We start from the raw sequence: 14,417 nt of genomic DNA, 5'->3' as shown, positions 1-14,417 counted from the left end.
ACAACTTCCGGTGACACACACACACACCTGTTCCTACCTGTTCACCCCTCCTTCTCCTCTAGGTCGTGCTCCTCTCATTTGCCTGAATGATTATCTCTACTGGTCTCCCTCTTCCTCCTCCATTTCCTCCTCTTCTCCTGTCAGTCAGTTTCAGGATGGGTCACATCATGTCCTTCAGCTCCACAGACTCTCCACCTGTTGATGGGTAGTAGCTGTTTTTTGATAGGATGAGGAAACATGGTTTATAGCATGTTTGGTGAGAGCCTTGATTTGGTTGTGTGACTGAATGCTCTCTCCCTCATCCACAAAATAGGGAGTAAACAGTGTCCACATAGGAACAGCCAAGATGTTACAACACAATCTGACTGTGTGTGTGTGTGTGTGTGTGTGTGTGTGTGTGTGTGTGTGTGTGTGTGTGTGTGTGTGTGTGTGTGTGTGTGTGTGTGTGTGTGTGTGTGTGTGTGTGTGTGTGTGTGTGTGTGTGTGTGGCAGGACTCTGAGGTGCTGCAGGCTGAGACAAAGCGTTTTAAGGACCTGGAGGACCAGCAGATGGAGAGAGAGAGTCATCATAATGAGGAGAAGGAGACAAGCACACAACACCTTCTCAGAGAGATCGTTGACTATCAACTCAGCACCGTCACACGCAAGGTATGGTGTGTTTGTTCGAGTATGTGTGTGTTGAACTTTGTGTGTGTTAAACTGTGTGTGTTCCCAGGGGAGGCTGGTGACCCTGAAGAAGCAGGCGGACCTGATTACCCAGCAGGCTCAGCGAGAGAAGGATAGCTTTCTGAAGGAGAGGACCAACCTGCAGATGATGCTGCAGAGGGTATGAACGCATGGTGTGTGTTTGATTTCAGTCCTACTTGCATTTTAAAGTCTCTCTCTCACTTGCGCTCTCTCTTTCTCTCGCTCTCTCTTTCTCTCGCTCTCTCTTTCTCTCGCTCTCTCTTTCTCTCGCTCTCTCTTTCTCTCGCTCTCTCTTTCTCTCGCTCTTTCTCTCGCTCTCTCGCTCTCTCTTTCTCTCGCTCTCTCGCTCTCTCGCTCTCTCTCTCACTTGCTCTCTCGCTCTCTCTCTCACTTGCTCTCTCGCTCTCTCTCTCACTTGCTCTCTCGCTCTCTCTCTCACTTGCTCTCTCGCTCTCTCTCTCACTTGCTCTCTCGCTCTCTCTCTCACTTGCTCTCTCGCTCTCTCTCTCACTTGCTCTCTCGCTCTCTCTCTCACTTGCTCTCTCGCTCTCTCTCTCACTTGCTCTCTCGCGCTCTCTCTCACTTGCTCTCTCGCTCTCTCTCTCACTTGCTCTCTCGCTCTCTCGCTCTCTCTCTCACTCTCACTCGCTCTCTCGCTCTCTCTCTCACTTGCTCTCTCTCTCACTTGCTCTCTCTCTCTCACTTGCTCTCTCTCTCGCTCTCTCACTTGCTCTCTCTCTCGCTCTCTCGCTCTCTCTCGCTCTCTCGCTCTCTCTCTCACTTGCTCTCTCTCTCTCTTGCTCTCTCTCTCTCACTTGCTCTCTCTCTCACTTGCTCTCTCTCTCACTTGCTCTCTCTCTCACTTGCTCTTTCTCTCACTTGCTCTCTCTGGCTCTCTCTCTCACTTGCTCTCTCTCTCACTTGCTCTCTCTCTCACTTGCTCTTTCTCTCACTTGCTCTCTCTGGCTCTCTCTCTCTATCGCTCTCTCTCACTTGCTCTTTCTCTCACTTGCTCTCTCTGGCTCTCTCTCTCTATCGCTCTCTCTCACTTGCTCTTTCTCTCACTTGCTCTCTCTGGCTCTCTCTCTCTCTCGCTCTCTCTCACTTGCTCTTTCTCTCACTTGCTCTCTCTGGCTCTCTCTCTCTCTATCACTCTCTCTCAGGAGAAAGAGAACCATGCCTCTCTGGAGAGGAAGTATGCTGACCTCACAGGTGGGCGGCACTTCCCTCTCAGTCCTATCAGTCTCAAGGAGGTATGTTTGACTGCTGCCAAGCAACCGTCTCCATTCCCGCCGATTGGCCCCCTCGCCTCAGTCTCCTCTCTTTCCACCTCCTCCCGTCCCCTAGGATACGGCGTTGCTGGCTGACGTGTGACGGTCTCCTAGTGACCAGTCCCGTGACCACGCCCCTTCCTCTCTTTCTTCTCTTATCCTTCCTGCTGACCTGCTGGTCCTCTCATCCCTCCTTTCATCTCTTGCCATAAAGAGCGTTAAAGGTACCATTTCCTCTCTTCATCCTTGTCATTTAAAGCTGAGAACCGCAATAGGCGAAACAGGGCCACAGGCCCACCCAGGGCATTTGTTGTTTTGGTTTTGAGGAAATGGGCAGCCAGCATCGCGGTAAACATATATTGGATCTGCTATTCTGTGCATTGTCACAGGTCGGCTCATAGCCTGTGGCAAAAAATGAGGGGTCGCGAACAACAGGTATCGGCCAATCAAAAAGTTTTTTTATTATAAACCAAACTATGAGGGGACATGAACAACAGGTATCGGCCAATCAAAAAGGTTTTTTATTATAAACCAAACTATGAGGGGACACGAACAACAGGTATCGGCCAATCAAAAAGGTTCTTTATTATAAACCAAACTATGAGGGGACACGAACAACAGGTATCGGCCAATCAAAAAGGTTCTTTATTATAAACCAAACTATGAGGGGACACGAACAACAGGTATCGGCCAATCAAAAAGGTTCTTTATTATAAACCAAACTATGAGGGGACACGAACAACAGGTATCGGCCAATCAAAAAGGTTCTTTATTATAAACCAAACTATGAGGGGACACGAACAACAGGTATAGGCCAATCAAAAAGGTTCTTTATTGTAAACCAAAACTATTAACTTTAAACAAAGAAAAAGGAATGAGGTGTGAAAGTATCATAATGTAGGGTGTATGTGAAGGAACAAACAAACAGGATCATACCTGGAGGAGCAGAGAGAGAGAGATTGGTGAAGCAGTTTAAATACCCTGAGCCCAGGTGACCAATCACTAACTACCCTCCTCTGCCTTTTTTATTTTTTATTTTTTTATTTAACCTTTATTTAACCTTTATTTAACCAGGCAAGTCAGTTAAAGAACAAATTCTTATTTTCAATGGCGGCCTAGGAACAGTGGGTTAACTGCCTGTTCAGGGGCAGAACGACAGATTTGTACCTTGTCAGCTCGGGGATTTGAACTTGCAGCCTTTCGGTTACTTGTCCAGCACTCTAACCACTAGGCTACCCTGTCGCCCCAGGAGGAACCGCCCCCTGATGATCTGATGATCTTCACAGGTGTGGTTCCCACCGTGAAGCATGGAGGAGGAGGTGTGATGGTGCTTTGCTGGTGACACGGTCAGTGATTTATTTAGAATCCAAGGCACACTTAACCAGCATGGCTACCACCGCATTCTGCTGTGATACGCCATCCCATCGGTTTTGCGCTTAGTGGGACTATCATTTGCTGTTCAACAGGACAATGACCAAGAAGGAGAGCGATGAAATGTTGCATCCACACCAATATGCTGGTTAACTTCGCTATTATCCACATAGCAACATGGTCTAGGAAAAGACACCAATTCAACAGCACACTGATGTTTCAGAACCGCTGACAGCGACAGCTATCAAACGTTGGAGAAAGAACATTTGTTATACAATGATGTGATTGTTATAGTGTTGAACCAATTTCAGTAGCACTAGTCTCTTAGAGTGATGGACTGTTCCATCCCCACGGCCTCCACAATGGATCAGTCCACTCAGACAGGAGCCAATCAGACAGGTGTCTTATACACTATGATATTTATTTGTTTTTGCTACTGCTCGACTAAGGAAATCTCTGTCGACCAAACATTCGACCAGTCGACTAAATCGGGTCAGCCCTAGTTCCCTTTCTCTGATGGGGTTCCTTTCATCCTCTTTAATCTCTGTCGCCCTTCCTCTCCTGTTGACTGGCCTTCTTCCTTAGCCTGTCGCCCCTCCTCTCCTGTTGACTGGCCTTCTTCCTCAGCCTGTCGCCCCTCCTCTCCTGTTGACTGGCCTTCTTCCTCAGCCTGTCGCCCCTCCTCTCCTGTTGACTGGCCTTCTTCCTCAGCCTGTCGCCCCTCCTCTCCTGTTGACTGGCCTTCTTCCTCAGCCTGTCGCCCCTCCTCTCCTGTTGACTGGCCTTCTTCCTCAGCCTGTCGCCCCTCCTCTCCTGTTGACTGGCCTTCTTCCTCAGCCTGTCGCCCCTCCTCTCCTGTTGACTGGCCTTCTTCCTCAGCCTGTCGCCCTCCTCTCCTGTTGACTGGCCTTCTTCCTCAGCCTGTCGCCCCTCCTCTCCTGTTGACTGGCCTTCTTCCTCAGCCTGTCGCCCCTCCTCTCCTGTTGACTGGCCTTCTTCCTCAGCCTGTCGCCCCTCCTCTCCTGTTGACTGGCCTTCTTCCTCAGCCTGTCGCCCCTCCTCTCCTGTTGACTGGCCTTCTTCCTCAGCCTGTCCGCCCCTCCTCTCCTGTTGACTGGCCTTCTTCCTCAGCCTGTCGCCCCTCCTCTCCTGTTGACTGGCCTTCTTCCTCAGCCTGTCGCCCCTCCTCTCCTGTTGACTGGCCTTCTTCCTCAGCCTGTCGCCCCTCCTCTCCTGTTGACTGGCCTTCTTCCTCAGCCTGTCGCCCCTCCTCTCCTGTTGACTGGCCTTCTTCCTCAGCCTGTCGCCCCTCCTCTCCTGATGACTGGCCTTCTTCCTCAGCCTGCTGCACTTCTCTCACCAAAACCCCTTCTGTTCATTGGCCGGAGGACATGGCAACCTATCGTGACCCCTCCCCTCCCTGACTCTCCTCCTCCTCTCCCTGTAAATAATCACTGCCACAACAGGCAGGTAAAAGCTGTGTGTGTTGTGTGATTCTGAATATTGTATGTGCAGGTTCAGCACTTCCGTTGGCTGGAGGAGAGGAAGAGGTTAGTGAAGGAAGGCGGGGCCCACCCGAGTGACACGTTACCCAGGAAGAAGACCACTGTCACCCCTCAGTTCAGCTGTGTTACACTGGGACACAGCATGCTTAACAAGGTACACACACACACACACACACACACACACACACACACACACACACACACACACACACACACACACACACACACACACACACACACACACACACACACACACACACACACACACACACACACACACACACACACACACACCATCCCCTTTAATCTCACTCTCGCTGGTCTTCCACAGTCCCAGCAGCCCCCGGTGCAGAGTTGTAGCAGTGTCAGTATTCTACCAAGGGCCATGTCTGTCTCCAGCAATACAGATACACACCATCTGCACAAGGGTGAGGACACACACACACACAGTCTGTCACACCACCGGTGATCCTCTGAACTGGACACTGTACAGTAACACAGTATAAGGCTTCAACACAGGATGTATCCTCAGATTGTGTGTCTGATGGGTGGACAGGAGCATGATTTTTTTATTTGTTTGTGGAGATAATTGAGGAGAGGAAGAAGATGCTTTCTGCTGTTGTGAAGCATCCATTTATACAGTAGGTCCCAGTACCCACTGGAGAATGTGTTGTGAAGCATCCATTTATACAGTAGGTCCCAGTATCCACTGGAGAATGTGTTGTGAAGCATCCATTTATACAGTAGGTCCCAGTATCCACTGGAGAATGTGTTGTGAAGCATCCATTTATACAGTAGGTCCCAGTACTCACTGGAGAATGTGTTGTGAAGCATCCATTTATACAGTAGGTCCCAGTACCCACTGGAGAATGTGTTGTGAAGCATCCATTTATACAGTAGGTCCCAGTATCCACTGGAGAATGTGTTGTGAAGCATCCATTTATACAGTAGGTCCCAGTACCCACTGGAGAATGTGTGTGTGCGCGTGTGTGTTGAGATTGAAGTCTGTCCTATGGGCCAGATGTTTCTGGCCCTCTTGCCTGATGGTATCAGGGTTCCTGCGTGCGTGCGTGCGTGCGTGCGTGCGTGCGTGCGTGCGTGCGTGCGTGCGTGCGTGTGTGTGTGTGCCTGCCTATGTGTCGACTCGCCATCTCTGTTTTGTGTATGTGTCTTTCCTGTACCAAACTCTAGAACTGTATGGTGTGTTATTCCTGTCATAGTGACAGTCAGTCAGGGTGGAGGTCCACTAGTGTGTTATTCCTGTCATAGTGACAGTCAGTCAGGGTGGAGGTCCACTAGTGTGTTATTCCTGTCATAGTGACAGTCAGTCAGGGTGGAGGTCCACTAGTGTGTTGTTCCTGTCATAGTGACAGTCAGTCAGGGAGGAGGTCCACTAGTGTGTTATTCCTGTCATAGTGACAGTCAGTCAGGGTGGAGGTCCACTAGTGTGTTATTCCTGTCATAGTGACAGTCAGTCAGGGTGGAGGTCCACTAGTGTGTTATTCCTGTCATAGTGACAGTCAGTCAGGGTGGAGGTCCACTAGTGTGTTATTCCTGTCATAGTGACAGTCAGTCAGGGTGGAGGTCCACTAGTGTGTTATTCCTGTCATAGTGACAGTCAGTCAGGGTGGAGGTCCACTAGTGTGTTATTCCTGTCATAGTGACAGTCAGTCAGGGTGGAGGTCCACTAGTGTGTTATTCCTGTCATAGTGACAGTCAGTCAGGTGGAGGTCCACTAGTGTGTTATTCCTGTCATAGTGACAGTCAGTCAGGGTGGAGGTCCACTAGTGTGTTGTTCCTGTCATAGTGACAGTCAGGGTGGAGGTCCACTAGTGTGTTATTCCTGTCATAGTGACAGTCAGGGTGGAGGTCCACTAGTGTGTTGTTCCTGTCATAGTGACAGTCAGGGTAGAGGTCCACTAGTGTGTTATTCCTGTCATAGTGACAGTCAGTCAGGGTGGAGGTCCACTAGTGTGTTATTCCTGTCATAGTGACAGTCAGTCAGGGTGGAGATCCACTAGTGTGTTGTTCCTGTCATAGTGACAGTCAGGGTAGAGGTCCACTAGTGTGTTATTCCTGTCATAGTGACAGTCAAGGTGGAGGTTCACTAGTGTGTTATTCCTGTCATAGTGACAGTCAAGGTGGAGGTCCACTAGTGTGTTATTCCTGTCAGGGTGGAGGTCCACTAGTGTGTTATTCCTGTCAGGGTGGAGGTCCACTAGTGTGTTATTCCTGTCAGGGTGGAGGTCCACTAGTGTGTTATTCCTGTCAGGGTGGAGGTCCACTAGTGTGTTATTCCTGTCATAGTGACAGTCAGTCAGGGTGGAGATCCACTAGTGTGTTGTTCCTGTCATAGTGACAGTCAGGGTGGAGGTCCACTAGTGTGTTATTCCTGTCATAGTGACAGTCAAGGTGGAGGTCCACTAGTGTGTTATTCCTGTCAGGGTGGAGGTCCACTAGTGTGTTATTCCTGTCAGGGTTGAGGTCCACTAGTGTGGTATTCCTGTCATAGTGACAGTCAGTCAGGGTGGAGGTCCACTAGTGTGTTATTCCTGTCATAGTGACAGTCAGTCAGGGTGGAGGTCCACTAGTGTGTTATTCCTGTCATAGTGACAGTCAGTCAGGGTGGAGGTCCACTAGTGTGTTGTTCCTGTCATAGTGACAGTCAGGGTAGAGGTCCACTAGTGTGTTATTCCTGTCATAGTGACAGTCAGGGTGGAGGTCCACTAGTGTGTTGTTCCTGTCATAGTGACAGTCAGGGTAGAGGTCCACTAGTGTGTTATTCCTGTCATAGTGACAGTCAGGGTGGAGGTCCACTAGTGTGTTGTTCCTGTCATAGTGACAGTCAGTCAGGGTGGAGGTCCACTAGTGTGTTGTTCCTGTCATAGTGACAGTCAGTCAGGGTGGAGGTCCACTAGTGTGTTATTCCTGTCATAGTGACAGTCAGTCAGGGTGGAGATCCACTAGTGTGTTGTTCCTGTCATAGTGACAGTCAAGGTGGAGGTCCACTAGTGTGTTATTCCTGTCATAGTGACAGTCAAGGTGGAGGTTCACTAGTGTGTTATTCCTGTCATAGTGACAGTCAAGGTGGAGGTCCACTAGTGTGTTATTCCTGTCAGGGTGGAGGTCCACTAGTGTGTTATTCCTGTCAGGGTGGAGGTCCACTAGTGTGTTATTCCTGTCAGGGTGGAGGTCCACTAGTGTGTTATTCCTGTCATAGTGACAGTCAGTCAGGGTGGAGATCCACTAGTGTGTTGTTCCTGTCATAGTGACAGTCAGGGTGGAGGTCCACTAGTGTGTTGTTCCTGTCATAGTGACAGTCAGGGTGGAGGTCCACTAGTGTGTTATTCCTGTCATAGTGACAGTCAAGGTGGAGGTCCACTAGTGTGTTATTCCTGTCAGGGTGGAGGTCCACTAGTGTGTTATTCCTGTCAGGGTGGAGGTCCACTAGTGTGGTATTCCTGTCATAGTGACAGTCAGGGTGGAGGTCCACTAGTGTGTTATTCCTGTCATAGTGACAGTCAGTCAGGATGGAGGTTCACTAGTGTGTTGTTCCTGTCATAGTGACAGTCAGTCAGGGTGGAGGTCCACTAGTGTGTTATTCCTGTCATAGTGACAGTCAGGGTGGAGGTCCACTAGTGTGTTGTTCCTGTCATAGTGACAGTCAAGGTGGAGGTCCACTAGTGTGTTATTCCTGTCATAGTGACAATCAGGGTGGAGGTCCACTAGTGTGTTATTCCTGTCATAGTGACAGTCAGGGTGGAGGTTCACTAGTGTGTTATTCCTGTCAGGGTGGAGGTCCACTAGTGTGTTATTTCTGTCAGGGTGGAGGTCCACTAGTGTGTTATTCCTGTCATAGTGACAGTCAGGGTGGAGGTCCACTAGTGTGTTATTCCTGTCATAGTGACAGTCAGGGTGGAGGTCCACTAGTGTGTTATTCCTGTCATAGTGACAGTCAGGGTGGAGGTCCACTAGTGTGTTATTCCTGTCATAGTGACAGTCAGGGTGGAGGTCCACTAGTGTGTTATTCCTGTCATTGTGACAGTCAGGGTGGAGGTTCACTAGTGTGTTATTCCTGTCAGGGTGGAGGTCCACTAGTGTGTTATTCCTGTCATAGTGACAGTCAGGGTGGAGGTTCACTAGTGTGTTATTCCTGTCAGGGTGGAGGTCCACTAGTGTGTTATTCCTGTCATAGTGACAGTCAGTCAAGGTGGAGGTCCACTAGTGTGTTATTTCTGTCATAGTGACAGTCAGGGTGGAGGTCCACTAGTGTGTTGTTCCTGTCATAGTGACAGTCAGTCAGGGTTTAGGTCCACTAGTGTGTTATTCCTGTCATAGTGACAGTCAGTCAGGGTGGAGGTCCACTAGTGTGTGGTCTATGATTTGCTCCGGTTGGACTTGTTCACCTGCTGTGTTTTGTGGCCCATGAAGTTGTGGCTTTATTTTTTTGGACAATATATATCTGGATTTTGTTATGAGGAACTTTCGGTTGGTGTTTATATATATATTTTTTTACCGGTTTAACTGTGGCTGGTCTGTGTGATCAGAGGGAGGGGCAGCGGTCTGTAGCGTCCAGTCAGACTGTGGCCCCTGAGACGGGCAGTGGTCTGTAGCGTCCAGTCAGACTGTGGCCCCTGAGACGGGGAGAGGTCTGTAGCGTCCAGTCAGACTGGGGCCCCTGAGACGGGGAGCGGTCATGGAGAACAGGGCTCAGCGCATGGAGGGTCAAACACAGGTAACTGATTATTACTCATGAATTAACATAGGTAATAAACACTGTACCTGTGGAGCTCTCTCTCATTCCCTCCTTTCTTTCTCTAACTACACTGTCAGTCTCTCGCTTTCTGACCCTGGGTTGTCTTGTTGTGGTCCAGGTCAGGCCACCCGGTCCAACATGTACCTGGACAGTGGCAACGGCCAGACCTACGACACCATGAGCATGGACAGCTTGGACTCCATGGACACCAGCATCTCTGTCTGCTCACCTGACAACGTCTCCTGGTAGGTGTCTCTGTCCCTCTGTGTGTGTGTGTGTGTGTGTGTGTGTGTGTGTGTGTGTGTGTGTGTGTGTGTGTGTGTGTGTGTGTGTGTGTGTGTGTGTGTGTGTGTGTGTGTGACAGAGGGGGAGGATACATAAGACATGTTATTGAAAGTGTCCATCTTCATCAGCTACACCGAACAAAAATATAAACGCAACATGTAAAGTGTTGGTTTCATGACTTGAAATAAAAGATCCCTGATATTTTCCATAAGCACAAGAAGCGTATTTCTCTCAAATGTTGTGCACAAATTTGCTTACATCCCAGTTAGTGAGTATTTCTCCTTTGACAAGATAATCAATCCACCTGACAGGCGTGGCATATCAAGAAACTGATTAAACGGCCGGATCATTACACAGGTACACCTTGTGCTGGGGACAATAAACGGTCACCCTAAAATGTGCAGATTTATCACACAACACAATGCCACAGATGTCTCAAGTTTTGAGGGAGCGTACAGTTGGCATGCTGACTGCAGGAATGTCCAACAGAGCTGTTGCCAGAGAATTTAATGTTCATTTCTCTGTCATAAGAGAGTTTGTCAGTAGATCTAGCTGGTCTCAGAACCGCAGACCGTGTGTACGGTGTCGTGTGGGCCGACGGTTTGCTGATGTCACCTCTGGTTATGGTATGGCCAGGAATAAGCTACGGACAATGAACACAATTTCATTTTATCGATGGCAATTTGAATACACAGAAATACTCTGACGAGATCTTGAGGCCCATTTTGTTTTTAAGGTATCTGTGACCATCGGATGCATATCTATATTATCAGTCATGTGAAATCCATAGATGAGGAGTATGGTAGAGAAGGAGAGGGATGGAGGGAATGAAGGATTAAGGAGAAGGATGGAGGGAATGGAGGATTATGGTAGAGAGGGATGGAGGGAATGGAGGATTATGGTAGAGATTAAGGAGAGAGGGATGGAGGATTATGGTGGAGAGGGATGGAGGATTATGGTAGAGAGGGATGGAGGGAATGGAGGATTATGGTAGAGAGGGATGGAGGGAATGGAGGATTATGGTAGAGATTAAGGAGAGAGGGATGGAGGATTATGGTAGAGATTAAGGAGAGGGGGATGGAGGGAAGCGGTGTAGTTAGTGAGGGGACAGTCAATCAGAAATGAAAAGCAGCAGCCTGTACTGAGATACACATGTCCAGGCTGGTTCTAATGTGTTCCAGCAGTTTTAATGACTCGTGTGTGTGTGTGTGTGTGTGTGTGTGTGTGTGTGTGTGTGTGTGTGTGTGTGTGTGTGTGTGTGTGTGTGTGTGTGTGTGTGTGTGTGTGTGTGTGTGTGTGTGTGTGTGTGTGTGTGTGTGTGTGTGTGTGTGTGTGTGTGTGTGTGTGTGTGTGTGTGTGTGTGTACGCAGTGCCTTCAGAAAGTATTTATACAACATTATGTTGTGTTACAGCCTGAACTCAAAATAGATCAAACAATATACACTGCTCAAAAAAATAAAGGGAACACTAAAATAACACATCCTAGATCTGAATGAATGAAATATTCTTATTAAATACTTTTTTTTTACATAGTTGAATGTACTGACAACATAATCACACAAAAATGATCAATGGAAATCCCATGGAGGTCTGGATTTGGAGTCACTCAAAATTAAAGTGGAAAACCACACTACAGGCTGATCCAACTTTGATGTAATGTCCTCAAAACAAGTCAAAATGAGGCTCAGTAGTGTGTGGGGCCTCCACGTGCCTGTATGACCTCCCTACAACGCCTGGGCATGCTCCTGATGAGGTGGCGGATGGTCTCCTGAGGGATCTCCTCCCAGACCTGGTCTAAAGCATCCGCCAACTCCTGGACAGTCTGTGGTGCAACGTGGTGTTGGTGGATGGAGTGAGACATGATGTCCCAGATGTGCTCAATTGGATTCAGGTCTGGGGAACAGGCGGGCCAGTCCATAGCATCAATGCCTTCCTCTTGCAGGAACTGCTGAAACACTCCAGCCACATGAGATTGTTTTGCATTAGGAGGAACCCAGGGCCAACCGCACCAGAATATGGTCTCACAAGGCAGCCTAATGGCAGTCAGGCTACCTCTGGCGAGCACATGGAGGGCTGTGCGGCCCCCCAAAGAAATGCCACCCCACACCATGACTGACCCACCGCCAAACTGGTCATGCTGGAGGATGTTGCAGGCAGCAGAACGTTCTCCACGGCGTCTCCAGACTCTGTCACGTCTGTCATATGTGCTCAGTGTGAACCTGCTTTCATCTGTGAAGAGCACAGGGCGCCAGTGGCGAAATTGCCAATCTTGGTGTTCTCTGGCAAATGGCAAACGTCCTGCACGGTGTTGGGCTGTAAGCACAACCCCACCTGTGGACGTCGGGCCCTCATACCACCCTCATGGAGTCTGTTTCTGACCGTTTGAGCAGACACATGCACATTTGTGGCCTGCTGGAGGTCATTTTGCAGGGCTCTGGCAGTGCTCCTCTTGCTCCTTCTTGCACAAAGGCGGAGGTAGCGGTCCTGCTGCTGGGTTGTTGCCCTCCTACAGCCTCCTCCATGTCTCCTGATGTACTGGCCTGTCTCCTGGTAGCGCCTCCATGCTCTGGACACTACGCTGACAGACACAGCAAACCTTCTTGCCACAGCTCGCATTGATGTACCATCCTGGATGAGCTGCACTACTTGAGCCACTTGTGTGGGTTGTAGACTCAGTCTCATGCTACCACTAGAGTGAAAGCACCGCCAGCATTCAAAAGTGACCAAAATATCAGCCAGGAAGCATAGGAACTGAGAAGTGGTCTGTGGTCACCACCTGCAGAACCACTCCTTTATTGGGGGTGTCTTGCTAATTGCCTATAATTTCCACCTGTTGTCTATTCCATTTGCACAACAGCATGTGAAATTTATTGTCAATCAGTGTTGCTTCCTAAGTGGACAGTTTGATTTCACAGAAGTGTGATTGACTTGGAGTTGCATTGTGTTGTTTAAGTGTTCCATTTATTTTTTTGAGCAGTGCTCACACCTCTGAGTCAATACATGTGAGAATAACCTTTGGCAGCGATTACAGCTGTGAGTCTTTCTGGGTAAATCTCCAAGAGATGTGCAAACCTGGATTGCGCAACATCTGCCCTTTATTCTTCAAAACATTGTCAAATTGGTTGTTGATCATGGCGAGACAACCATTTTCAGGTCTTGACATAGTTATGACAAACCGGTTTGAAAATCTAACTAGGCCACTCAGGAACATTCACTGTCTTCTTGGTAAACAACTCCAGTGTAGATTTGGCCTTTGTGTTTTAGGTTGTTGTCCTGCTGAAAGGTGAATTCATCTCAAAGTGTCTGGTGGAAAGCAGACTGAATCAGTTCTTCCTCTAGAATTTTGCTTATGCTTAGCTGCATTCCATTTCTTAATTTATCCTGAAAAACTCCCCAGTCCTTAACAATTACAAGCATAACCATAACATGATGCAGCCACCACTATGCTTGAAAATATGGAGAATGGTACTCAGTGATGTGTTGTATTGGATTTTCCCCAAACGTAACACGTTTTATTCATGACAAAAAGTGAATTGCTTTGCTATATTTTTTGCAGTATTACTTTAGTGCCTTGTTGCAAACAGGATGCATGTTTTGAAATATTTGTTTTCTGTAGAGGCTTCCTTCTTTTCACTCGGTCATATAGGTTAGTATTGTGGAGTAACTACAATGTTGTTGATCCATCCTCAGTTTTCTCCTATCACAGCCATTATGGGATATTCAATGTCTGTTTAAAAAAAACACTATTGCACACAGTGTGAGTCCATGCAACTTATTATGTGACTTGTTCTACTCCTGAACTTATTTAGGCTTAAAGTGGTTGAATACATTTCAGATTTTTTTTAAATTTCTAATTCATTTGTACAACTTTTGAAAAACCTAATTCCACTTTGACATTATGGGGTATTGTGTGTAGGTAGTGTCACTGGCCTATCTCAACTGAATCCATTTTAAATTCAGGCTATAACACAACAAAATGTGGAAAAAGTCAGGAGTGTGAATACTTTCTGAAGGCTCTGTGTGTCTTTGTGCTGCATCGTTCCCAGATGGTAGAATGTGTTTGTGTGTTCCATGGGAAGAACACGCCTCATGCTGCATCGTTCCCAGATGGTGGAATGTGTTTGTGTGTGTTCCATGGGAAGAACACGCCTCATGCTGCATCGTTCCCAGATGGTGGAATGTGTTTGTGTGTTCCATGGGAAGAACAAGCCTCATGCTGCATCGTTCCCAGATGGTGGAATGTGTTTGTGTGTTCCATGGGAAGAACAAGCCTCATGCTGCATCGTTCCCAGATGGTAGAATGTGTTTGTGTGTTCCATGGGAAGAACAAGCCTCATGCTGCATCGTTCCCAGATGGTAGAATGTGTTTGTGTGTTCCATGGGAAGAACAAGCCTCATGCTGCATCGTTCCCAGATGGTAGAATGTGTTTGTGTGTGTTGCAGTGCCAGCACGTCTAATGTGACCAGACTGGAGGAGATGGAGCATCTACTGAGACAGGCCCAGGAAGAGAAGAACCGCCTCATAGAACACAAGGTAACACA

General features: G+C 48.2%; 1 protein-coding gene and 1 long non-coding RNA gene across 2 annotated transcripts in view; both read left to right on the top strand.

The window, feature by feature from the left end:
* Window positions 1-14,417, top strand: part of LOC124039470 (pleckstrin homology-like domain family B member 2) — a gene marked incomplete at its 5' end in the record, with an annotated part of 45,588 nt that overhangs the window by 28,787 nt on the left and 2,384 nt on the right. The window contains 7 exon segments of the mRNA XM_046355471.1: window positions 493-648; window positions 716-826; window positions 1,851-1,940; window positions 4,845-4,988; window positions 5,166-5,262; window positions 9,709-9,835; window positions 14,319-14,409. Of these exon segments, the coding sequence (XP_046211427.1) occupies window positions 493-648; window positions 716-826; window positions 1,851-1,940; window positions 4,845-4,988; window positions 5,166-5,262; window positions 9,709-9,835; window positions 14,319-14,409 (816 nt within the window).
* LOC124039471 lies at window positions 1,948-2,815 on the top strand. The gene is made up of 2 exons (XR_006839576.1): window positions 1,948-2,703; window positions 2,766-2,815. It is a non-coding gene; the product is annotated as an uncharacterized LOC124039471 (long non-coding RNA).

Source organism: Oncorhynchus gorbuscha, linkage group LG07 (assembly GCF_021184085.1).
Source record: "Oncorhynchus gorbuscha isolate QuinsamMale2020 ecotype Even-year linkage group LG07, OgorEven_v1.0, whole genome shotgun sequence".
In the NCBI taxonomy this organism is placed as follows: Eukaryota; Metazoa; Chordata; class Actinopteri; order Salmoniformes; family Salmonidae; genus Oncorhynchus; species Oncorhynchus gorbuscha.
The sequence above is the reverse complement of the archived record's forward strand: the minus strand, read 5'-3'. Positions and strand labels throughout refer to the sequence as shown.